This window comes from Excalfactoria chinensis, chromosome 1 (genome assembly GCF_039878825.1).
Source record: "Excalfactoria chinensis isolate bCotChi1 chromosome 1, bCotChi1.hap2, whole genome shotgun sequence".
Lineage (NCBI taxonomy): Eukaryota > Metazoa > Chordata > Aves > Galliformes > Phasianidae > Excalfactoria > Excalfactoria chinensis.
The window spans coordinates 73,498,058-73,524,584 of NC_092825.1; the positions used below are offsets into that span (position 1 = coordinate 73,498,058).

Consider the following 26,527-nt stretch of genomic DNA (forward strand, 5'->3'; position numbering starts at 1 on the left):
TTAGACTTTTCCCCTCACCTTTTATCTTGGAATATAGTCACATCACTATATTCACTTGGCAGCCCTGCCAGGGCACCCATCTGAATGTGTTCTCCCTACAATTATAATTAATAAAAGCTTTGCTCTGACTTGTCCTAAATTGTACTTGCGTTATTACACACTTGGAGCCCTTACTTACCTTACACTAACAATACCCAGGTGACAGAGGTGGCATTTAAACAGCTTTCTTTAAATTCTTTCTCCCTGCCCTTCTCTATAGCCATTTCAGCAGTCACAGGGGACACAAAGCTGGTAGAGCAGAGCAAAGCAGCTCTGGCAAAGTTGCAGCATGAACATTTTTGCTTATTTTCTGAGCTATCATTTTATTCCGTAATGCATTTTCACACACGTTAATTGGTTAGCCTGCTGACAAGGTAAGCTACTGTGGGAGGAAACAATGGGAGTTTCAGAGCAATTCAGATCTTGCAAATACAGCAGTAAAACCGACAGATTTTCTTTAAAGGCTTGTTTTGCCTCACCCATCTCAGGATTTTGAGATGAAACAACAGTCTGATGAATGGCATTGATTGTGTAAGAAGAAAAACAACAACAAATAACAAGCTACAGTAGTGGTGAAAGCAAAGGAGCAAATGTTTATCTTCACAGAAAGATTTAGGTGGTTTCCCCACCTCTGGAAGTCTCGAGTCCAACCCCCAGCCCACAGCTGTGCTGAATCTAAAGCTAAATCTGGCTGCTCAGCACCTTGCCCTAGTGACTTGTGAACAACTCCAAGGCTGGAGCTTGCCCAGCCTCCCAGATGCTGTGGCACTCTCAGAGATAGCATTCTCTTCCTAAACACCAGACATGAGAAAACTCACGGAAACAAGACTCAAAGGGAAGATTAAGTGGTTATTTTAGTCAAATACCCACGAGCCCCGGGGCTCAAGCATGCCCTACATATGGGCAGGCTGATAGGACACTGAGTGCAATCTGCAGAAAAGGGCTGAAAAGTCAGCAGCTGTGAGCCAGACCTTTGTCCACCAGAAGGCCTAAAAAGAAGTAGTGCTTACAGATAGAGAGCAGATGCATACAGACTGCTCTAGACTGTAATTGAACCAAATGTCCTGAAGGAGGAACATTTAACTGCAGGACATCCTTCAAAGTCATCATTATGCGGTGCTCCTGGGCAGGCTGTAAGATGATGTTCCAGACAGTCCTGCTATCAGGTACAGCATGATTGGAAAAAGGTGGGGAGCCAAGGCAGGGAGAGCTCACCTCTGCCAGAAGAGAGCATGCCAGCTCTAGCTAAACCCTTCTGCTACATCTGTTTCCCACTCTGCTTCTCTGGGTCCAAATCCTCTATGTAAAAATAAAGGTCAGCTTCTACGTTATTTTTTATACTGAATTCAGTTGCACAAAAATTTCTCATCAGCAGGAAAGGAACTTTTGCTTAGCCTTATTGCTCTTTGAAATCAAGAGACATTTTAAATGAAAATTGTCACAGTATGAGGAAAACCTCCAGCACAAAAGATAAACTGAGAGGTGACAACACAACAAAATCCCAGGGACTGGATTTGAAGGAATCTAAATTTCTTAAGTTTTCCTTTCACGGAGATTTGTAATGGAAACATTAAGAGTGGGGTACAAAAGGGTCAGTCTGTGAATATAAGTACCAGATGAACAACAGGAGATTGATCGTTAAGAATGGCAGGTGTTGGTGGCACTTAGATCAGTGTCATCAGGCACAATATGCAACTTCTTGAGATACTCAGATTAGATCAGCCTCCAGACCAAACAAAATCTGGAGAGTCGAGTCATCTTTTCCAAACTTAATGATTCTGTGATTACAGGAAGGTAAAGAGCCATGAGAAGAGAAAGGAAATGAAGCAAAGTGCTGAGGGTGAATTCCAATGGTTGATAGATGATGATTTTGATCTTTAATCTTCTCATCTACTTCTAAAATGTACAAAATACACATCCAAAGCTATGGGTTGCTTATGAGGGAACAATCCTGCAGACATGATGCCAGTGCCCTTTGTGCTCCACGTTGCCACAAGCAGTGCAGACCGTGGAACTGGGACATACATATCTTGGAGCTTGTGCTGGTGTAGCAGTGGGGCCAAATAAGAATAGGAATTTCATTTCAAAATGAAATCTACATTCCCCTCCAATGCTGTCTTCCCCTGAGTTTTATTTCAGCTTTGCTGTTATGTAGCAACACTGTACATTTCACTCTTAGCTAGAAGGGAAGCGGCCTACACCTGGAGCTGGTTCAGTTTTAACTAATTTGCTCTTGTAGAGCGACTCTGAACACAACAGCTCCTAGCAACACATTGCCACCTCACTGGAGCACTCCAGGATGAGATCTCTGCACTGGGATCCAGACTTCAAGAGGGAAGAAAGGAGGTCGGTTCTTCCTTTCTCAGCATCCACGCACCCTCCCTTTCCTTTCCAGATCCGGCTTGAAACACTGCCCTGTTATTTCTCCCTCAAATGATGCAGTGCAGGTACATAATTCTCCCCAGCAGCTTACTATTAGATAATGAAGTGATCCTGTTGCAGGCTGTAGTGCACACTGGCAGATGCCAAAGGAATGGCACAGAACCATAAAATCACCAAGGTTGGTAAAGGCATTTAAGATGATCCAGTCCAACTGCTCACCTACTACTAATATGGCCCCACTAAATCCTGTCCCTCAGTACACCTAAACATTCCTTGAACACTCCAGGGATGGTGACTTGACCCACCTCCCTGTGCAGCCCATCGCAGTGCCTGAGCAGGTTCTTCAGAGAATAATTTTTTCCTAGTATTCAACCTGAACCTGGCATGGTTTGAGGCCATTCCCTATTGCTAGTTAAGAAGGAGAAGGGGCCAACCCCCCCTCACCACTACTTCCTTTCAGATATTTTTAGAGAGTGATAAGGTCTCCCCTGAACCTTCTCCAGCTTAAACAGTCCCAGTTCCCTCAGCTCCTCCCCACAGGACTTGTGCTCCATACCCCTCACCAGTTTCATTGCCCTTCTCTGGACACGCTCCATGGTCTCAAAGGCCTCTGAATACAGTACTGGAGAAGCAGCTTCACAAGAGCTGAGTACAGGGACAATCACTTCCCTGCTCCTTCTTGCTACACTATTACTTATATAAACCAGGATGCCACTGGCCTTAGCTATCTGGGCACACTGCTGGCTCATGTTTAGCCTAGTGCTGACCAGCACTTCCAGGTTCATCTTTTCCACGCAGTTTTCCAGTCACTCTGCCCCAAGCCTGTAGAACCGCCTGGAGTTGTTATGGCTAAAGTGCAGGATCTGGCACTTGTCTTGCTGAATTTCATAACCGTGGCCTCAGTCCAGCAATCCAGCCTGCCCAGGTCCCTCTGAAGGACTTTCCTACTCTCAGGCAGATCAACACTCCCCTCCCAGGTTGGTGTCATTTGTGAACTTACTGAGTTCACTTAATCCTCTTATCTGGATCACCGATAGAGAAACTAAACATTGCCCCAAATGCAAACAGACAGACTGTCTCTCAGTGTCTGGCGCCAGCCATAAATACCTAGCCAGCGGACTATGTCCTGACAGGGTCCTGATTCTGCCTGCTACTCCAAGCTTCATCTGTGCTTGGCCACCAAGACTTGGGTCTGAGCGTGTTTAAGACGATAAAAAAGAACCAGAGACTCAAACCTCAGACAAGACTGAGATGACGTGTCCAAATGTACACACTCACTGTAGTTGGTAGCTTCATTTCTGAAAGAACTCCACAAAAATCAAACAATTATTATTGTCAAAAATCAAGGTGCAGAACTAGCATTCATTACTGACAAAACTGGAACAGCTACATCTGTGAGAAGCAGAGTAGCCCAACATCCAGAGGCATCAAGACAAAGAAAGGTTTAAACAACACGTCCCTTAAATCTTATTTTGTCAAGTTCATGCATGATACTTCTAATTTCTGAATTATTTTAAAGAATGGAGATTAATATAGTATATGGCCCACAAAGCACCACTTTCAAGCTGGCAAAAACAAGTTACATTACCATCACAGCACCATTAACACAACTCTAAGTATTAATTCATCAATAGTACAACACGATTGTGAAAAAACACCCAGATATTCCAACATTACAGAACAGCAGTTCAGTATTTCCCTTTCGGTCAACAAAGTCAGTATAAAATTTCCAATAACTGAGAGACTACACAATATTGTTACCTGAAATAGAAGCGACTTACCATGTTCCTGACATTTTTCAACACTCATTGCAAAAAAAAAGGTTAAAACACAGAATATTTTCAATTACATTGGCTCAAATGATATGAAAACATAATTATCAGTTTTATATTTATCTGTAGAAAAAAAGAAGTCACATCCTTTAGCAGGCAGCCTCCATCCCACCTACTAACATTAAAATCAGCAGCTGTGTTTCTGGTATCACTGCAACTAATGATTATTAGGAAAGCATTCTCACTTACATATGAATCTAGGCTGTCGTTTTTGAGCCTGCATCCCACATAAACCCTTGTGCAGAGCACGGCGCTCATTTCTTTTGCAATGAGGAAGCTTCTTTCAAGCTGCTGATCTGGTCAAAAAACAAGTTTTGCAGCCTGAATAATAGTGTCCAAGAAAAGAATAGGGAGAACAAGCAGAAAGGAAGAAAGTTCAAAAGAAAAGAGACAGAAGCTGCCTAGACCATTATGGATTTATGCCATCATTGAAAATCAATCTTTTAAGCTTGCCAGTATATTTTACTCATGAAATCATTTAGTTGTGTTTTTGAATATAGATACACACATAAAATGACATAATTCAGAGCAGAACATTTCCATCTTTCTCAGCACCTGCAGACTCAGAACAGCCCTTGGGACAGATTTATTATAGTCACCGAAGTAGTACTGGAAGCAACTTCATTACAGAATGAAGTAGGCAACAATGAACTCCTAAGTCCCCCACACTCCCTCTGCAGGGCACCAAAGCTGGCAGTGGGGCTTCTTGTGGCTCCGAGAGAAACCAAGAGGTGATACACATGAGATGAGCTGACACAAATCCCTGCCAAAAATCTTTATATACAGATTCATAAGCTCACAGAAGAAAAGAGCCCCTGGTATCGAAGACCATCTGTCCTAGTGCTCTGGGGATAAAAAGAAAATAGATTGTAAAGCCTCTTGTCTCATTTACATATGCCTTCTGCACAGAGAAGTAAGCCATTGAACAAAGGAGACTGCCACAGGAAAAGCTCAGGGATGGAGATTGTTTATTAAATATTATTATTAAATAATGAATATTTACAGCGTTTTTTCTTGTAATGAGTAATAAAGTTTACCAAACACATCGCGTTTTTTCTTTCCCCCCAATCTACAAAACATCTAAAAAATCAGTAAAATAAAAGAATATGACGAAAACAGAAATTAAAAGACAAAACCCTTTTCTCCGCTGCCTTCAGAGCACAAAAGAGAAGAATAAGGGAGATGACGGCAAACATACAAAGGTCTTGAAGACAAATGGAATGACACCATACAAAAAAAAAAAATGCAACACAAATTGAGGACAAATGAAGACTTATTCTGACATGGAACAAAACTGACTTCAGGAGTTTTATATTTTTCACACAACTGTTTTTTTTCTTCTCTTGACTAGAACTCATGCTGAGCTTACTTACTAGAAGCACATGTTTATTCTCCCAGAGGACTGCTTGAACATTCACTGACATGCATAAACATTCATTTACTTTTCTTTCTTCTTTGGTTGACTCCATTAGATTGTTGGAGTCTACTTTCCACTACCTTGCAGGTAGGTAAAACAATTCAGCTTGAAGCTGTGGATGGCGTTTATGCTCTGCTTCCCTTTCAAAACCCTTTTGAAAAGGGTAAAATGGTAGAAAAATCAAATTAAACTCCGTCCAACTCCGTAACCTCTCCTCCCTCCCACTGGACTTTGTTAAGAAAACCCCAGAGGCACCTTGGTTAAAATATATAATTAAAAACAATAACAAAAGCACAAAAAGCCCACAGTTATGAAAAATGAATGCAAAACTGACCAACAAACAATCCATACTTGACTCAAACAGTGTGACAACACACAAACCCAAGAAGAGAGTGTCCTCACCAGGCAGCTATGGACCAAAAAGCATAACCATTGCGTTTTTCTTCAAGTATCAGATCTATCTGCTTGCTTGAAAAGGCCCTGCACTTTAGCAAAGGTATCTCTGGACCAGTTGTTTCTGATGATGAATTTTATTTGATTTTTTTGAGAACAGAATGGGAAAAGTCTTGCATGTACAACTTGAAAGCAATCCAGGTATGATAATCAGCCCAAATTATCTAGATCTAGTACTAGTGATGAAAGATAACACAGATCCTGACCATTGGCAACCCTAATATTTTTCTTCATCCAACCTGCATACTGTTTCAAAGACAAGCAGTCAAGCAGTAAATAACAATAGCTGAAGACAGAGACTGTACCCTACTTTTGGCTCAGCATTGCACTGAAAAGCAAGTGGTTTTAAAATATTCATCAAATGACTCTTTCTGTTTTCTCCCTGCTGGTGTTGGCACACAGCTGTTTCACACTTTAGGTACATCTCCACAGCCTGTCTGCTTTTAAGTGAGTTGAGTTGTAAATTCACGTCAGCCACACAGACTGGAAAAAGTCTGCCAAATAACATACAGAAAGTCATAAGAAATAACAGCACTAAGGTAAAAGATGAACACGCTGGAAAAAAACTAAGTACAGCTTTCATGAAAATCCATCTCAATCAGGCCAAGTCTAGCAAGATGTGCCAGCATTCAGAAGGAAGATTTCACTGTAAGCCTGGATCTACTATAAGCATTAAAAACATAAAAACAAACAAACAAACAAACAAAAAAGCCCTCTAAAATGCTTTTAGAGGACCTGGCAGCATGACCCATATTAAAAGCATTGCTTTTATTCCATCTGAAAAATACTGCAGCGTGCTGACATGCTGCTTTTCCATCTGTAAGTCTTAGAGTACACAGTAAAAACAGACAAACATTACTTAATCAGTGCGAGCAAGGACAGGAAACAAAGACTGCTTTTGCACAGGAGAATGAAATTTCTATAGAAACACTACCAGGTTCTCATTATAGAGACAGAGGCTGAGCTTATTGCATCGTCAAATCCTACCTCAAACTTCAGCAGCAGGTGAACAGCAGCACCTCAAAGCAGCATGTGGGCTGGTCCGGTCTATTTCCAGACATCCGCAAAGGACAGCCTCTGTCTCTGTCCTTTGCAGATGTCTGGAAATAGACTGGACCAGCCCAGCAGTGCTGAACCACTCTCAGAAAAAGACTTTCCATTAATGTCCAGACAAAATTTCCCATTCTACAACCGGTTTCTGTCACCTCCTGTCTTTTTGTTGTGTACCTCAAGTGAGTCTTGCTCTGTTGCCCAACACCCTCTTTAGGTAGCGACAGACAGAAATTAGTCTCCTCTCCTCCAGCCTTTTTAATGCCAGGCTAAATAAATATAGCTACATCACCTTGCCAAGTGCTTTGAGATCACACTATTTCAGTAGTAGGTTGTTTAACCACGTACCTTCTCTGCCACAGTGGATACCTTAGCTTTTATCTCAGTAACTACTCATCTTTTCTTGTTCCTTACTTTAAAATGGGGGGTGGTAGGCAGGGATGGTGATAATTATACATGAACTGCATCTCCCCATTTCCTATTTGCTATTTCTTCCTGGTAGTTGTGGATGCAAGACACCAGGATAGTGTTTTATTGGAGGAGGTTCTGGTTTGTTCTTAACTTCTTTGGATGCTAGATAGTTGTAGCCAAACAATTCTTTGCCAGAGAGTCTCTTATGCACTTCTGGATCAGACTTCTGTTCCTTGGAAAAAGAATTCCTGAACACACAACATTATGACCAGACCACAGAACACCCAGCTGTGAACAGCCAACCCACTAAAAGACAAATCAATACCATTTGCTGTCTAACCCTTGAGGAAAAAGATGCCTTCTTTTTTTGCATAATCTCATCTTACTCTTGGGGGTTTGGTTTTTTAATTTATTGATTTTCTCTGTTTGCTGCAGTCTCCCTTTGCCAGTGCTAAGAAAACTGGACTGAACAATGTTACTATTACAGCTGAAGGAGGGACAATAACACCCTACTGGACGGGTGCTGTAAACTCCCTCACAGCACTCAGTTCCACAGAAGATGCGTTGGAAAGAGGCACAACAAATACAGACTGACAAAAGCTTTATAAGTCCCGCTTGACCAGATAAAGGAGCCAGAAAAGAAAGGGAAGAGCTTTTCTAATTATTTCCTTCCCAAGATGTCCTCTTCTGAGACCAAAGAAAAGAAAATGAAGTTGGTGAATAATTGTTTTAGTTCAAAATGTCAGGAGCCCAGCAGGATTGTAGTCTGTCCCTGTGTTTAATAAACATGCAAAAGGGTTGATAAGTTGGAAGCTACAAACACAAAAGCTTAGCCTAACTGGGTGCTCAATACTAGGAAGAAAAAAAAAAAAAAAAAAAAAAAAAAAGCCACAGACACTCAGAAGGTCTCGGCTTTATAATACCCCATTTGCCATTTGGTTAAGAAGGACTCTCAAGCTCCCGAAAGTACCACAGTGGGAAAACGTATTCAGCATTTTGTCCTTCTTACACATTTCATCCTCCAGTTGCTCTTCTAACCAGTTCAGCATCCTGGTCCGTGTACAAACGTGATAGACAATGACTTGCCCTCAACTCAACACTAGGTGTCACTTCTGCTTTAAAAATGCAACAAGACCCGTGAAAAGTTGCTTGAAGAAACTCCCTTTTACCGCATCAGCTGTTCAGGAGAACTCCAGACCTACAAACTCTTCCTAAAGATATGGAACCTCCTAGAAGCATCCATACATTTACAGGGTTTTAAGGCTCCAAATGTCTCAAATCAGGCATTTGAAAGCATCTGAAAATACCAGACAAGTCTTTGCCACACTAGGTGTAATGTTGACCAGCAAAAGGTCCTCTCTCTTTTGTGTGAGCAGTGTAACTCCCGTCTAGGTGAACAAGGGATTACTAAATGGAGAAGCTGTCAGAGTCTGTTGTGACAAAACATCCTGTACTACCGACCTCTTTTACTGCAGGTGGGCAAGCACCGCTCTGCTTTCTGTTCTTCCACAGGAACAGATCTGCATGCAAAAAAAAAAAAAAAAAAAAAAAAAAAAAGACATCTGGGCACCTGGGACTGACTCAGAAGAGGAGAAAGAGGCATGATGTTTGTGTTCAGGGCCTGAATATAGCGCAAGAGAAAAAGATAAGGAAGCAAAAGGTACAGAGCAGGGGGAAGAGTTCCCCTTGGGGAGACATTCAATGACTGTGCTTTTGTTTAGAAAGGAGACACTGAAGAAGGGAGCAAAAGAGATCAGTAAAACTAAAGCTGGTTGACCCCAAGGCCAATTATTTGCCACATCATACAGTACTAGGAAGTAGGGACCTACAAAGTGAGAGGCCACAGGCTCAAAACAAAATAAAATGCTTACCATGTCTAAATATGGATCTTCTGGGCATACACAGGAACTTTGCAGAGACTAAAAGCACTCTTAAAAACCAAGACAACACAGTCAGGGAATGAAATCACCAAGGGCTGTTAAACAAACATATATTACATGTAGCTTGTAAGCAACATACTCCTGGAGAAAGAAAGAGTACCCCATTATATGATTGCCCTTGCACTCTTCCCAAGAACACTCACTTCTAGAGAAGTATGGCTCTGGGTCCCTTCAGAGCTGAAAAGACTTCTTCACACACAGTCAAAAGATGGAAGACTTCAATGCAAAATACGAGATCAGGGAGCTGGAACTCGAGGGAACTCAGGATCACAGTAAAGATCAGAAACTTAACATAAGGAAAAAGCAGTGGTAAAGCAAAGCATACAACAGAGACATATTTTCTTTGACAGTAAAGAAGCTATTAAAGAGCATTATGGCATACGGGATCTCAAAAGAATATATTTTCATTTGCTGGTACCTCCTCAGTTAGTAAACTCCAAGAGACAGAAGATTCCAGGACTTCTTGGGCTCTTAGGAAGCAAATAAAATACAGAAGAAATACAGCAGAAACATGCTGAGAAGTATAGGTGAAAGGACCACATGCCTGAAAGGTCTAGTTTGGTTCCTATGATACCCATAGAATTGGTAAAAATCAAAGAAGGGCTTGCTGGGATTCCTGACATGGTTTTGATGGTGGGAGGTGCTACCACTGGTTTTATCTATTAGGAAAAGTACTAAAAAAGCAGTAATAGAAATTACAGAGTACAGTTATTTATTATGCCCTTAGCCACCTGATACAGCATTCATAGAATCATAGAATTACCCAGGTTGGAAAAGACCTTGAAGATCATCAAGTCCAACCACAGCCTAACCAGTACCCCATCTCTAAAAAGACCTCTGTTAAATCATATCCCTGAGCACCACATCCAAACGGCTCTTAAACACATCCAGGGATGGCGATTCAACCACCTCCCTGGGGAGCCTATTCCAGTACCTAACTACCCTTTCTGTAGAGAAGTTCTTCCTAATATCCAACCTAAACTTGCCCTGGTGCAACTTGAGGCCACTTCCCCTCGTCCTGTCACTTGTCACTAGTGAGAAGAGACCTGCCCCACTCACTGTAAGAACCTTTCAGGTACTGGAAGAGAGCGATAAGGTCTCCCCTCAGCCTCCTTTTCCCCAGACTAAACAGCCCCAGCTTCCTTAGCCTCTCCTCGTAGGGCTGATTCTCCAAGCCCTTCACGAGTCTTGTTGCCCTTCTCTGGACCTGCTCCAGTACTTCCATATTTTTCTTATGCTGAGGTGCCCAAAACTGGACACAGTACTCGAGGTGAGGCCTCACCAATGCCGAGTACAGGGGCAGGATGACTTCCTTAGTCCTGCTCACCACACCATTCTTGATACAAGCCAGGATGCCGTTGGCCTTCTTGGCCACCCGGGCACACTGTCGGCTCATGTTCAGCCGTGCATCAATCAGTACCCCCAGGTCCATTTCCTCCACACAGTCCTCCAGCCACTCCGCCCCAAGCCTATAGCGCTGCCTGGGGTTGTTGTGGCCAAAGTGCAGGACTCGGCATTTGGTCTTGTTGAACCTCATCCCATTGGCTTCAGCCCAGCTCTCCAGCCTGTCTAGATCCCTCTGTAGGGCCTCACTACCCCCAGGCAGATCCACACTCCCAGCCAATTTAGTGTCATCTGCGAACTTACTGAGGGTACACTCAATGCCCTCATCGAGGTCATCAATAAAGATATTGAAGAGGACAGGCCCCAGCACTGACCCCTGGGGAACACCACTCGTGACCAGTCGCCAGCTGGATTTAACTCCATTTACCACCACTCTCTGGGCCTGGCCCTCCAGCCAGCTCCTTACCCAGCCGGGAGTGTACCCATCCAAGCCATGGGCTGCCAGCTTCTGCAGGAGAATAGCATGGGAGACAGTGTTAAAGGCTTTGCTGAAGTCTAGGTAGACCACATCAACAGCCTTTCCCTCATCCAGCAGATGGGTCACTAGATCATAGAAGGAGATCAGGTTGGTCAAACAGGACCTGCCCTTCATGAACCCATGCTGGCTAGGCCTGATCCCCCAGCCATCCTGCACATGCCGCGTGATCTCCCTCAAGACTATCTGTTCCATAACCTTCCCTGGAACCAAGGTCAGGCTAACAGGCCTGTAGTTCCCCGGATCCTCCTTACAACCTTTCTTGTAAATGGGAGTCACGTCGGCAAGCCTCCAGTCTTCTGGGACCTCACCAGTCAACAAGGAGCGCTGGTAGATGATGGAAAGCAGCTCGGCTACCACCTCTGCCAGTTCCCTAAGCACTCTCGGGTGGATCTCATCTGGCCCCATGGACTTGTGGCAGTCCAGTTGGAGTAGTAAGTCTCTGACCGTTTCTTCCAGAATCACAGGGGGGTTAGTGTGCTCCCCAGCTGAGACTACCAGTTCAGAGAGAGGAGTACCCTGAGGATAACTGGTCTGACCTTTAAAGACAGACATAAAGAAAGCATTCAGAACCTCCGCCTTTTCCTTATCCTCAGTGGTCACATTCCCAGCCTCATCCAGTAAAGAGTGGATATTCTCCTTTGTCCTCCTCTTACTGTTAATGTACTTATAAAAGAGTTTGTTATTCCTTTTCACCCCAGCGGCCAGGTTAAATTCGAGCTGGGCTTTTGCCTTTCTGATTTCACCTCTACACATCCTAACGACTTCCTTGAATTCATTCTCAGTTGCCCGTCCCTCCTTCCACAGGCAGTAGATTCTCTTTTTCTCTCGGAGCCTCAAGAACAGCTCCCTATTCATCCACCCCGGTCTTCTTCCCCGCCGTCTCATTTTGCAGCTCAGGGGGACTGCCTGCTCCTGTGCCCTTAGGACTTCCTTCTTGAAGAGCAACCAGCTCTCTTGGACCCCTTTGTTCTCTAAGACTGAATGCCAGGGGACTCCCCCTACTAGTCTCTTGAACAAATCAAAGTCCGCCCTCCGGAAGTCCAAGGTAGCAGTTTTATTATTCCCTCTCCAAGCTCCACCATGAATCGAGAAATGTATCATTTCATGGTCACTCTGCCCAAGGCAGCCCTCCACATCTCCTACCAGACCATCCCTGTTCGTGAACAGCAGGTCTAGTGGGGCAGTTCCTCTCGTGGGTTCCTTCTGACCAGCTGCATCAGGAAGGCATCCTCTATGCACTCCAAAAACCTCCTAGTCTGTTTCTTCTGTGCTGTGCTGTACTCCCAGCATATGTCAGGGAAGTTGAAGTCCCCCATGAGGACAAGGGCTGACGACCGTGCAGCTCGTGCCAGCTGCTCATAGAACACCTCATCTGTCTCTTCATCCTGGTTTGGCAGTCTATAACAGACGCCCACCAGGATATCTGCCTTGTCAGCCCTTCCTCTGATCTTAACCCATAGGGATTCAACCACATTGTCCCCAATCGCAAGCTCTTCAGCATGAAAGCATTCCCTGACATAGAGAGCCATGCCGCCACCCCTCCTTCCTTGCCTGTCCCTCCTGAAGAGTTTATAGCCATCCATTGCAGCACTCCAGTCATGGGAGCAATCCCACCACATTTCTGTTATGGCAACTAAGTCACAATTTGCCTGCCGCACAATGGCTTCCAACTCTTCTTGCTTGTTGCCCATGCTGCATGCATTAGTGTAGATGCACCTCAGCTGAGCCCCTTGCCTCTCTCCTAATCCCAATACCACTTCCCCAGGCCGATCTCTGGCAGACCTGGCTTTATCCCCTTCCCCCTTCCTATCTAGTTTAAAGCCCTCTCTACAAGTCCTGCCAGCTCCTGGGCAAGTATCCGTTTCCCTTTCGGAGACAAGCAATTCCCATCAGCCGACCTCAGGCCAGGTGCCGAGTAGACCACCCTGTGATCAAAGAATCCAAAATTTTTGCGTTTGCACCAGCCTCTTAGCCATGCATTTACAAGGTGGCTTTCCCTGCTTATCTCGGTGTTTGTCCCTGCCACCAAAGGAATACTGACAAACACTACTTGTATGTCCGCTCCATCAACTAACTTCCCCAGCCTCCTAAAATCATTTTTTATAATCCTCAGGTTATTATCAGCAATCCCATCATTGCCAGCCTGAACTATCAATAAAGGGTAATAATCAGAGGGGCAGATAAGGCTGGGGAGTTTTGTAGAAATATCCCTGACCCGGGCTGCAGGAAGGCAGCACACCTCCCTATGGGTAGGGTCAGGCCGACATATTGAACCCTCTGATCCTCTCAGGAGAGAGTCGCCCACAACTATCACCCTCCTTTCTTTCTTGGGGGAGGCAGTCTTCAAACGTGGAGCCGTCCACCTCACATTGGGCAAGCTTGGTGGCAGCGCTCCCATATCATCATCACTCACCTCTCCCTCTGGTTTCAGTGCTTCATACCTGTTACAGAGAGGGACCAGGGGAACCAAGGTAGGTCGGGATGGCAGACGCCTGCAACGCCGAGCTGAGACCTGCTGCCATTCCTCCTCTCTTCTCAAGCTGTCTCTCCCTGCTTGACTATGGTGAGAGAGAGGTGCCATTTCTCCCAATACTCCCTCAGTCTGGGAAGTGCAATCTCTGCGCCTTTCTCGCAGAGAGTCACTCCACCAGTCAATCTCCCACTCACATTCTCTGATGGTCCGCAGTCTATCTACCTCCTCCCTAAGCTCCACCACAAGGCTGAGCAGCTCGTCTGGCTGCTCACACCTCACGCAAGTCACATCCTTCCCATCCTCCCCTGGCAGCAGCAGGCTGAGGCACTCCCGGCAGCCAGAAACCTGAACTGCCACATTATGGAGCAGACCCTCTGTCTGAGTTGCCACAGCCTTTGCATGGGAAGCCCGTTTCCTGGTGAGGACCATGTTTGAAGTGTTGGTGTCAGGGCCCGTCAACAGAAGAGCAAGTTACCTGAGATATAATATATCAGGCCTAGTCCCAACAGAGCTTTGAATTACAGACCTCTGAAAAATCCTCACTGCTTTACCCTTTTGTGAATCTAAAATCCTCAGTGCTGCTACCTACCCCTGCTGGACAACAAGGTTTAGCAACAGAGATGTGTTTAGTTGGAAACACAAACTATAGGCCCTTCTCCTTGCCCCACATTTAGGGGATGTGGAAGGCAGAGCTTTGGTGTAAATACAGTTGGAAGGTGGTTGGAAGGCTGAAGAGGGTAGTCAAAAGATGCAAACTGCTACCAGAAATATGATCTACCAGCTGCTCTTCCTAACACTAATAATTATTACTGAGACAGTTATTAAAAGATCAAGGTTAAGAGTGTTGCAGTCAGAGGCAGCTCAGCCTTCATTTATCCAAAGAACAAGTGCTGGCAACTCTAGCTGCACAGGTAAGAGGTAATGCAGTATGGAAGGACACCAAACACAAGTCAGGAAATAAAGCAAAATGGAGAGGGAAATTCTGGGCTGCAAGAGCACACTGCTGGCTCACATTCAGCTTCTCACCTACCAGGACACCCAAGTCCTACTCAAGAGCAGCCCTGTGAAGAAGATCTTCTCCCAGTTTGTATAAATACCTGGAACTGCCCTGACCCAAGTGCAGCACCCTCCATGTGGCCTTATTGAACCTCATTAAGTTTTCATGGGCCCTCTTCTCTGTCCAGGTTCTTCTGCATGGCTCCCCTTCCTTCCATTGTATCAACTGCACCGCTCAGCTTGGTGTCATCAAACTTGCTGAGGGTGCACACAATGCCATCATCTGTCATTGATGAAGATTTTGAAGAGCACGGGGTCCAAAACCGACCCTGAGGGACACCACTTGTGACCAGCCTCCACCCTGACACACAATCATTGATCACAACCCTTTGGCTGCATCCAGCCACTGAACAGACCATCCTTCAAATCCACACCTCTCCAATCTAGAGAGAAGGATGTGGTGAGGGACCACGTCAAAGGCTTTGCAGAAGTCCAGGTAGATGACATCCACCGCCCTTCCCCCGTCCACTGAAGCCATCACAACACCACAGAAGGCCACCAGATTGGTCAGGCAAGATCTGCCCACGGTGAAGCCACAGGGAAGCTCTTCTGCAGACTCACAGAAGATTCATCTTTTGCTGAAGCCTAAGTGTACAGCAAAATGAAGTCCTTAATGCTATTTGCATGAGCTACCAATAAAACAAAATCTGGGTGGAAAAGGGAAGACAAAGAAGCAGATTTGTGTTTCACATTCCAGTAGGCCCGTGCCTGCGGAGAACTGCGCTACGCACCACAAGCAGCTTCAACAGACGCACAGAGAAAGATGTAATTTTGGCAATTTTAATTCTCTCCCCTATAATACAAAATATTTTACAATTAAAAAACATTTTCCCCAACAGAATCATATACAGATATTTATAATGAACAAGTTACAGTCAAGATGGGGGACTTATGCACAAAGTGAAAACAGTGACAATCAAGTGAAAATTAAGACTTAACCCTTTCCCCATCATATTCTAAGAAGGGAGGTTACAGTTAAGCTCTCATTTCTGTCACATTGTCTCAAATTTGAACTCTGGGACCTCCTTTTTCCCCCTGCGGCCCACTCACGTCCATAGCACACAAGCACACTACTCTGCTGCCAGAAGATTCCCAGAGAGACACTGAGAAATTATCATCTGACTGTATCACAAATTTAGTACTCCTCAAGGAAAAAGGACTGCTGCCCTCAGCTTTCCCCAGCAACCCACATACACACAAATACAAGCACATGCATGGGGGAAGCATACTCAAAACCAGATTATTTTCTTTTCCCCTCTGCTTCACTTAATGTCAGTCCTATCCCACCAAAGCAGCCTACCTTTGAAACATGCCTAGTGGGTACTTAGTCCCTCCAGAATGGCTACTATAAGGTCTCAAAGCCACACTGGGCACCCCTGCAGGTGCAATCTGAGAAAGCTTTCCATTTCCCCACTTTGACCATCAGCCTGGCAGCAGTGTCAGTCAGCCACAGATGTGATAATGTGAACCACTCAGATGCTCAGGCCACAAACAGCAGGTAGGGGATGCTGCACACTTCAGGAGGAGATTAAAAAAGAAAAAGGTTGCCAGTGATCTGCCCTAACAGAGCAAAGGTGTGTGTGAACCCAAGTGAACATTTTCTCCATAGAGAAGGTCACTGCTGGGTTGGCCCAAACCCGCATTCGCAGGGGAGCTGATCCCAGAGTCACTGCTGGAGGCCAAATGCCTGAAGCAGCGTGGGGAGGTCATGGGCATCAGCTGCCCCATACAGGTCACTCTGCCCCAGCATGGAGAGGGCCATGCGGAGGGTGCTCCAGATGTTGTCAGACATAGCGCCTTGCTGCCCCCGTGGACCTCGGCTCTTCTGCTGCATGTGCAAAGCCTCTAAGAAGTGCTCCACAGCCTCACTGTCAACACGAGAATATACACATGCTTATTGGAGAAGATGGCACATCTCATATTCCCTCCCCATTTGCTTCTGAACTGCTATTTCTTCCCCTTTACGACAGTTGCCCTCTCTTCAGCAGATCCTTCCCCGCTCCAAAACCACCAGTGATCCCCTTTTCCCCCTTATCAGGAATTCAAGTCCAGATGGCCACTACCCCAAGTTTATCTGTCTGACATCTCAGGGCAGATTCTATGCATTTACTGTCTGCCTATTACCACCAGAAGGCTGCAGGTAGCATGGCACTGTCCTAGTAAACTATCGCAGTCTCCCTCCCACACAGATACGCAAACTCAGAGGTCACAGCAGATTTGCCCATCCTCTGCTCACCGGTGGGCACCTAAGTTGATGCAGCTGATACCCAAGTTGTATCGAGACCGGATATATCCTGGCTGGAGCTCAAGTGCCCGCCGATATGCAGCCACAGCTTCCTCACTGCGATTCCCATTGGCCAGAGTGGCACCAAGCTTGTTCCATAGGAGATGGTCCTGGAAAAAGGGACAGACAAAAGACTAAGCCAAAATGGTTCTTTTTAAGTTCCAAGCCACCCCTTCCTAACCAGCATGTCTGCCTTACTCCTCCACTTCAAAGGATACATCTCTCATACACACAGCACCTCCACCCATAAAATTCTAGGTACCTCCAGCACCCCCACCCTGCCCTTTCTTACATTGGGGCGCACACTAAGTGCAGCACTGAAGCAATCCACAGCCTTCTCGTATTCGCCACTAAGGTTGAAAAGGACACCCAGGCCACACTGAACATCAGGATCAACAGTTGAGGGGTTGCTGCGCACAGCTGCTAAGAACAGCTCTTTGACTTCCACAAAAAGTGAGCTGGAAAAACATGGAACAAGGACATTTGTATACTGTAGAACAAGCTGACCTTGGGTTGCCCAATCTAACACCTGCCTGACCCAGCCCCAATCCTCCAAGAAGCTTCTCAGCTGAAGGCTAAGATTTGTACCCCCAACTCACTCAGACAGCAGGGATCCCAGAACACGCTTGGAAGTCCCAAGATTTGTCTCTGAGGCACTCTCCTCTGGTTCCTTCTCCAGCAGGTGAGCATAGGCTGGTTTATGGCGTAACCAGTCCCGCAGGGTCTCACACGCCTGCTTCTGCAAGGACTCATTGGTGAAACTGACTGCTAAAGCCATAAGTGCTGTGAGGTTACCAGGCTGCAGTTCCAAGCACCTGTAGGTCACAGAAAGAGAAACAACCATCATATTAAATCAAGATTGGTCATGCCCACGTATAGGTGATAACACAACCAAGACAGAAGACTAGCTACATGGTCCTCAGGGCATTATGCACAAGAGAAAGACCCCTACTCAGGGGGTTTTCTGCACCACTCACCGTCTGAGAGCACTGATTGCTAAGAGTTCCTGTTCATTCTCTGCTTGGGTGGTTCCCAGGTATTGCCAGGCCTGAAGGAAATAAAGATGCATAAGTCAGACTTCCTCAGATCCAGAAAAAATAAACAGGCACAGAGATTAGATCTGAGATTAAACACACACACACCTTTGCTTCATATACACTTCTATGTCAGATACCATTTTGTCAGACTGTCCCTCTGCTGCCATCTGCCACACAGCAACAAAACGTAACAGAATACTGATGGGAAGGTTCAGCCTCTACTGCCATCCCACCAACACTTGCCTCTAATAACACAGGCCGATGTGATAAAATAGGAGGCATTACTTTCAGAGCAACCCTTATACATTAGCCACAGACACCTAGAAACTTATCTGGAAAGATATATAGGCTTTCTGATTCATATGCTATCCAGGACAACAGACCCAGAGTTTTGGTGAAAAGAAGTCAGTATGCACCTGGAGAGCTACCATAAAGCAACTGTTTGCAGTTTTACCCTATTAAATTGCACAGTCTCCACTTTTAGCTTCTAACTGTGGTCAAACTGCAGAGGAAGGAGGGAAAAGCAGATCTCCAGTTTCCTAAAAACAAAATTGTATAGCAACGGTGCTAATAATGAGACCTTCAGTGCAGGCAGCTGAATATACTCGTGCATATACAGTCCATTGGCAAGTGATAATTTTAGGAAATTGACCACCAAACAGAAGCACTGTTATTTTATTGGCTCTTTAATCATCACAACATTAGCACATTAAAAAAACTTCAATTTCCAGGCTGTTGACATATGGAATATTTAAGGTGCTAAACCCACATTAAGTATCCATTCACCTTATGCTGATAACCAACATCCCTTGCCAATAAGTAGACTAGGTTAGTCAGCATGAAGTAACTGCTTTCTGAGTTTCAGTCACATAAAGTGCAGTGCCAACTGTCTCAGAGAAGGAAGGCATTAGGAGATGCAGTCATATTGCAATTGCCTGCATAAGCCACTACAAGTGACAGGCAGTCCACTTTTACTGCCTTGAATCCCTAATGCCTCACCACAAGACTAGCTGCAACATGGAGTTCACCAATCATAACAGCATAGTGTTCTGAAATCAGATAGAAGAGCTGAGATCCAACAGAGCTGTACTTTGGGCCAAGGTGACTTTGGAATTTCCTCACAGATCCAGGTCCTAACCAGAACCTCTAATTTAGCTAACTGCTAAGAATTTGTTTTTAATATCCATATTAAAGACTGTCATCATCACTATCACAAGCACCTCCAGGCTCATAAAACCAATAAAGACTTCCACAAAAGCAACTCAAAGAGATAAGAGCTCCTTATCTTGGCTTCATGGATGCATTCTTATGATGCAGAAGACTGTGCATCTGACTTTAGCCCTAAACCTTCTTGGCCACCATCCTTCTTGGGATTCACACATACCAGCTACATATCCAGAGCCACAGAAAAGTGAAATCTTCTCATATGTCCTGCACCACTGGTTGTGGTGAGCTTTCTACACACATCCTAACACCTCAAAGGTGAAGGATCCAAGAAGAAGGACACTTAGCCAAGGCCTGTTACCATTAGTTTCGCTCACCTCCATATGATCTGGCTTCTGTTGCACGGCAGCCTCAAACAACAAGACAGCATTGGGGAGGTCACCTTCCTCCAAGCGCTTTCTCCCTTCTTCAAATGCATCAGGATGATCTCTCATAGGATTATCTTCTTCAAAGTGGTAACCCTAGCAGCAGAAACAAGCAGAAGGCTAATTGCTAGGTGATGCTAGGCAGAAAAACACTTTCTAAAGGATATCACAATCTGGTCTGGCTGCATCAGAAACACTCAAATCACAGAGCAAATAGCAACCTCACTCTGTCTACTAGCTTGTAGCAGATTAGAGAAAAGCAGCTCTTTCTGCCTGCTCTATTTGAAGAATTCCTCCAAATCTTGGACTGCATCAGACCTGATGTAAACTGCACAGTGATTAAATAGCTGGTGTTTAGCTTACCAGCTCTGGGTGGGAGCGGGCACTTGCACTCATTGCAAGCAATCCCAGAATTAACTGGCACTTGGTACTGGACAAGAACTAGACAGCATTTGCAGATTAGAACAAATGAAAATAGTATTTAACTCTTAGCTAACCTGGAATAAGGGCACATGCAACAGTAAATAACAGCACAAGAAGAAATCTTATCAGCATTTGGGGATCTATGGAACTCACCTGCAAAGCAGACAACCTGCCAGCTTCCTCAAGGCAGTTCATCACAGTGCTAGGAAACCCTGTCCTGCATTACCTTGTCATAGGAAGAAGAGCTGAGGTCATCGTAATCAGTAAGCCAAGGGTGAGCCTCTGCATCTCTCTTGGCCATCTCCTCCCACTCTGCCTGGAGTTTGTCCCAGAAATCCACATCTGACTGAAGGGAGAACAGAAAGTGACTGGAGTACCTCAGCTGAGCTCTACAAACACTGCAAAGCATGCCCTCTGAAACGTTTCTAGCCCTCCTCATAACATGCAAAGGAGAGTTAACCCTGTCATGGGCTCTCAGATATTACCCCAGCCCTCCTCCTCCTCCTTCAGCTTTACCTCCACAGCAGTCTTTGCCTGCTCAAATTCCGTATCAAGAGCTGACATGTTCCCAGATCGCGCAAATTGATCCACCCAGGCATCGGATGCCCCCTGGGAGTTTGGAAACAGAAACACACTTTTCTTTTTAGAGTTTGGAAACCTCAGCACACATCCCCAAAAGTACTGGAGGGTCTGTGATGACCTCTTCCTTCCCATCAGCAAGAACTGATGATGGCCTTGAAAAACGGAGAGGAATTATTCTGGATACATCCTTCCTTCCAGGTGCTACAGAAGATAAGAACACTGACTGTGCCCAGGTATCTTCCCAGCATCTGGCTAGACTTTGCTCTGATGAGTCCAACAGTCCCTCCCTTACCTCCCACAGCCTAGTTGTTAGTAAGTAAAGCACTGCTGAAATTCAGACTTGCCATTCATTATCCCTCACGCACAGACTGTGCGCTGTCACAAAGACCTTTCCTCCTTCAGCGCACACAGGGCTGGGGCTCCTACCTGCTGCTGCATAAACTCAGCTGCCCATTGCTCTGCCTGATCTTGGTCTCTGTGGGTCACCTGATTAGCTTCGATCGATACCCTCCCATCTCCGATCTGGCGGACAAACTTTAGGAACTGTGGCAAAGAAATGAAACAAGGGTGGAGCTGGGCAGACACTGCCAAAAAGTTCTTCTACCTATGTGCCCTCTTCTTTCTTTGCAGATAGGATTTCTCTCTGCAAAGCGAGCATTGAAGGCCAGAAAAAAGTAGGCAGGAAAGCACTTCACCACAGTGTAGTTACAGAAAGATACTGAAGGGCTGAACTTCTAGGGAACAGGGAAGAAATGGAAGCACTGGATGGTAACCTTTTATTCCTTTATTGCCTTCCCCCTTCTTCTCCATTCACCAAACCCCTTAGGCACATCAGATACCTGTCAGCCCCAGCCACAGAATCCCTCACCTCAGAACTGTTGAGTTTTGGATCATCCACTTTAGAAAGAAAATCACTAGCAGTTTTCTTAAGATCATCTTCAGGTTGATATTCCTCATACCTGTTTTAAAGAAGCAGTTAAAGGGAAAGAGATAGTCTGAAACTAGGCAAAAGCAACCTCTTTCATTAACAGTCCACTGAATGGGGCAAGCAAGCATTGAGGGATACAATCCCTCCTAACAGACTCTGGAGTTCAAAGTGATTCAGATGAATAAATCATCTATAAAAATTCAAAATCACTACTAGGTTAAACCTGCAAAAGACTGGCACAAACATTATCAAGTATCACAAGTTTCAGCATCACCAATCACAGCCTCATACAGGAACACTGCAGGAACAAAAAGTAGGCTGTTTTCATGGAGAGACAACAGCATTTTGTAAAAGTAGCAACTCTGAGAAAGACCAAGGGCTCACAGAAGGCCCATAGATATGTAAGGCTTACGGAGGGATAGAACCAATTCTAGGTGTAACCTGTATCATCAGTCTTGGCAAAAGCCAGAAGAAAGAAGTATCTAAATATGTATAGTCTGTTTTAGAAAGATCTAAGTAGCTCAGATGGTTGCTTACATTTGACCATGACCCACAAGTAGCTTCACAGAGAAGATTTTTAGTAATAGACCGACCTTTACCACACAGAAATGTTTGAAAATAATACCTGGATGGTTGAATCTAGAAATATGCAATGGAAAAGCTTGATGCAATCTATCAGATAAGGACAATGAAGTGATGAATGTTTATAACTACTGGATCTAGCACTTGAAATTTCTCAAACTCAAAAAGCAACTACTGAGGAGCAGAAAACAAATTCTATTAGAGTACAAGTTACTGCAATAACTCCTGAAATCATGTTAAGGAGCTTTTCAGTACCCATGCAATTATATCAGTCTATAAGACCACAGCATTTCCAGGAACCAGAATCTAGGAAAACAGTGATCTCTTAATCATCATTTTCTCCCTTCTTCTAAAACTAAGGTCTGAGAACATACGTCTAGATAAGTGATTCAAAAACATTCAAGATATTTCTCTACCATCTGTCTAACCTTCATCCATGCAGAAGCCTAGCAGCAATAACTGGTTTTGAGACTAGAGACTCACCATTTATCTGCCAGCGACTGGTCTTCTGATTCCCCAAGCCACAGTTTCTCCTCTGACTGCTCAAGGTATTCTTCTGCCCACTTGGCAGGAGACACAGACAGTGGATCTGCACAGGACATTAGGACAGGGAAAGAGTGAGATAAGCAGAACATCACTAAGATTAACTTCAGATTTTGCTTTCATCATTTTACATACTGTTATCTAACACATGCAGCAAAGACCTCTTCAAAGAAAGAATGTTAATACCTGTTTCTTCTAACCCTGCCCTGAACAAAAAACAATACTCGAGCCTTAGGCTGAGACAGAGTGTAACTACAAATGCCTCTGTGGTGACAACATCTTTACTTTCTACTTCCACTTCATTATTTAAACACCTTTTCCACGAGGGATACTATGTAGGTCAAGGAAATCAGCAATGCGCTACAAGTCTCTGTCAAAATCAGTATCAAGACTGCTGGTCAATGAATGGAACGACCTGACTTTCTTCAGCGGCCACCCCTGGGGAACAGAACAGTATCTAGTTAAACCTGACACATCATTTCCAGGTTAGGTGCTAGATGGTCAAAGGACTATATTCAACACACAGCTCCATACGCAATGCAAGATGGCTTTTCAGATTAACTACTACCTTGTTTAGAATGGAAAGCTTACACTTTGGTCCAGAAATACTCATTTTGCACTTTTCCAACTTGTGAAAATCCAGTTTTCTTCTTAAAAATCCCCCCTTCATAAAATCCACTTTAAAAATTGGCAAAAGCATTCTAAACTGCATTTACCTTAGTACCAAAGGAAAACATAGTGGGAACCTGAGTATACATAAGGAAGAAGTAGCATCGGAGCATCTCCAGAAATGACATCAGTTGAACCATAACTTTAATAAAAGCAGCTTGAATAGACTGCCTCTCCCAAGTTCTCCACGTAACCCAAACTGAAAATAAAAGGATCTTGCACCCAAATAAAAGCTTCCACACCATACAGTGAGCAATTTAGCTAATCCATCCCAAAGCAATCTTTTTTTTTCACCCTACTTTTTAAAGCTTCCCCAAAAACATTACTTCAGTTTTAAACTCACTAAATAAACTGCATGCAAGCATGTGACTGGACAACATCCCAACAATAACTCCAGAAGGGACACTTCACCTGTCACTTCAGCAATGAATTCCTGTGACCAGTCAGCCTCATTGTAATCTGAAGAGACATCGCCAGCGGTATCTGCTGCAGCCAAGAACTCCTGGGTCCAGTTTTCAGACAGTGCAAGGGCTGCCACACCTGGAGCTAGAAGAAAATCACAAGTGAATGCGAGAGGACTCAAAGGAATCTTCAGGTAGCCATCGTCATCTCTGATCAGGTCCTTTCTCTTTATTAGAATAAAATCACCAAAAGATTCTACTTAGAAAGAATCTCTGAAGGCTGCAAGTCTTCTTAGGAAAAAAAAAAAAAAAAAAGACACCAAAGTTAGATCTGACGGCTTGGGGTATCGACCAAGTAGCTGCTGAACTTCTCAAGGTCTGGAGATTCCCCAGAATCCCTAAGCATCTGCTCCAGTGCTGAACTGTCCACCAAGGGAATACAGTTCTTTATTCCTCTACTTCTCACTCTCTTGCTGTTCATCAATGCAAAGATCCCAGCTATTGCTGCTGAAGACAATTAGATCCACTCCTACTCCCCTGAGACTCCTTTTCTCCAGATTGAACAAGCTTACTTCCTTCAGCTTTTTCTCTTACACCATGTGTTTGACCTCCTGATCTCCGGTGGACTGCTTAAAATATGTCAGCATACTAGGAAGTTCAAAGCTGGAAACATTGCTCCACATAACCTCATAACAGAGGGAACCGCCCTATTAAGAATGTAACCATAACACCAAGACCTTTACCAGCATCCAGTTACTCCAGTTCCCCTCACCTCGCTGAGGTGCCTGTCGGAAGCTTGACTGTTCAATCTCTTGCATCTCAGCCAACAGGTCATCCATCTTAAAGGTCTGGGGTGCGTGGGACAGTAACGGGGCATTCTGCCCTTGCAGGAACTCTCCAACCAGCTATCAAAGACAGTGAGAGATTGACATTCATCATCTAAAGCATGGAAGACAAACAGGTAGAGTCACAGAGGGGGAGAAAGAAACAGACTCAACAGAAGAGTAAAATTAGGGAAAACAAGCAAACTAAACATTGAAAAGAAAGGCAATAAGGACATGTATCCATTTGTACTTACCTCATCCTCTGAGGCTACTCCCAATGGCTTGGATACCTAGAAGTAACAGTGAGCAATCATCTCAACAGCTTGGGCTACCCACACAGCCCCCCAATCGGCTCACATCCTCTTCTCCCTTCAGGTTAGGCTGACCACACTTCCTTGCATTAGCTGTCTGCACGTGTCCCAACTATAGGTGCAGGAACATCCTGAAACACATCTTCCCACCACCTCCTCTGGGTTAGCCAGCAAGGCATGTGACCCCCCACGGCTGCTACCATCCTGCCAGCACCCCCAGACTCGGTCACTACGAACAAGACCAAGGCCCACCACCCTGCTGACAGACGGGACAGCCCCACAGCCCCTTTCCCACGCAAAGCAGCCCAGCCCCACACCCGCCCCAGGATGCCCTCCGCGAGCAAAGCGCCCCTCGACACTTACAGCAGCGGCCCCCGCCGCGCCCGGCGGCCAGCCGAGGGATCCCTGGAGCCCTTCCTGCCGCAAGGCCTTGTCCTGGGTGAAGTGGCCGGCCAGCTTCAGAAGGGGGTTGGAGCCCCCGCACTCCGGCTCTACCAGCTCCCTCATAGCCATGGCGCGAGGCACGGACAGCGCCAGACCCCTCCGGGCAGCACCTGGCCCCGGGGCGACACCGGGCCGACGTCAGGCAGAGCGCTCACCCACCCGCCCACCCGCTCCGGCAGCCTGCACCCCGATCCGGAACCCGCCAGGCTGTTCTGGCCGCTGCCCGAGCAGCAGGACGTTGGTCTGGCAGCCTTCCCCTCCCCTGCCCCAGCCTCGCCCGGAGGTACCCCACAAACCAGCCAGACAACCAGGCCGCAGACCGCGGCTCGGCACGGCCCGCTGGACGCCGACCCCAGCCTCACAGCGACAGTAGTACCGCAAGACCCCCCCCCGCTACCCTGCAAAGCCGCCGTGGTGGGCCAAGCCAAGTCACGAGACCCCTCCCCCCCCACCCCACGCCATACCTGTAGCGCCTGGGTCGCGAGGCTGGCCGGCGGGGGCGGGGCCAGCTCTTAAAGGCACAGGCACCTCGCCAGCACAGCGCCGTGGCCCTTAAAGGGGCTGAGAGTGGACGACTGCCTGTGCTGCTCTGCTAGCTGGGCGTTTGGGTGCGTGCACGTGCTGCGCAATCATGTATAATTTTATAAAATCTGATAAAAGCTCCATCACAGACATCATCAACATGTTGGGTGTATCTAGAACCATTGTCCTGCTGTGAAAATGGTGTACTCTTCACTACCAGTCTCAGCTGAATGAGCAATGTGTGAGTTACCAAAACTGCAGCCCACTCCACTGGTTGGGTAGGGAGCTGCTGTGAAAGCACACGAAGAACACGAGATTCCTGCAGTGTTTGTCAGTCACCTAATTGATGAGGGTGTCCTCTTTCACTATTTGCTTCTGGATTGCTAAAATATTGCAGCAGGCCGTAACAGCTACAGGATTACACGACCTGTGCTGTCTCCTGTGAAATCCAGG

The 26,527-nt window shown here is 45.6% G+C and overlaps 1 protein-coding gene across 3 annotated transcripts; it reads right to left on the bottom strand.

The window, feature by feature from the left end:
* Window positions 1-15,694: 15,694 nt before the first annotated feature.
* Window positions 15,695-26,151, bottom strand: PEX5 (peroxisomal biogenesis factor 5). 3 transcript variants are annotated; one of them, XM_072353636.1, is made up of 16 exons: window positions 26,017-26,151; window positions 25,472-25,662; window positions 25,052-25,087; window positions 24,746-24,878; window positions 23,984-24,118; window positions 22,844-22,949; window positions 21,719-21,809; window positions 21,277-21,393; window positions 20,785-20,877; window positions 20,495-20,614; window positions 19,798-19,941; window positions 18,197-18,267; window positions 17,819-18,034; window positions 17,512-17,677; window positions 17,172-17,329; window positions 15,695-16,803 (listed from the first exon to the last, which is right to left on the bottom strand). In XM_072353636.1, the coding sequence occupies exons 2-16, from the start codon at window positions 25,619-25,621 to the stop codon at window positions 16,602-16,604; spliced, it is 1,938 nt and encodes a 645-aa protein (XP_072209737.1). In that variant the 5' UTR covers window positions 25,622-25,662; window positions 26,017-26,151; the 3' UTR covers window positions 15,695-16,601. The 3 variants fall into 3 exon arrangements, with proteins under 3 accessions (XP_072209737.1, XP_072209746.1, XP_072209754.1); XM_072353645.1 differs by lacking the exon at window positions 26,017-26,151 and adding an exon at window positions 25,950-25,990; XM_072353653.1 differs by lacking the exon at window positions 21,277-21,393 and having other exon boundaries at window positions 15,701-16,803; window positions 26,017-26,061.
* Window positions 26,152-26,527: the final 376 nt, after the last annotated feature.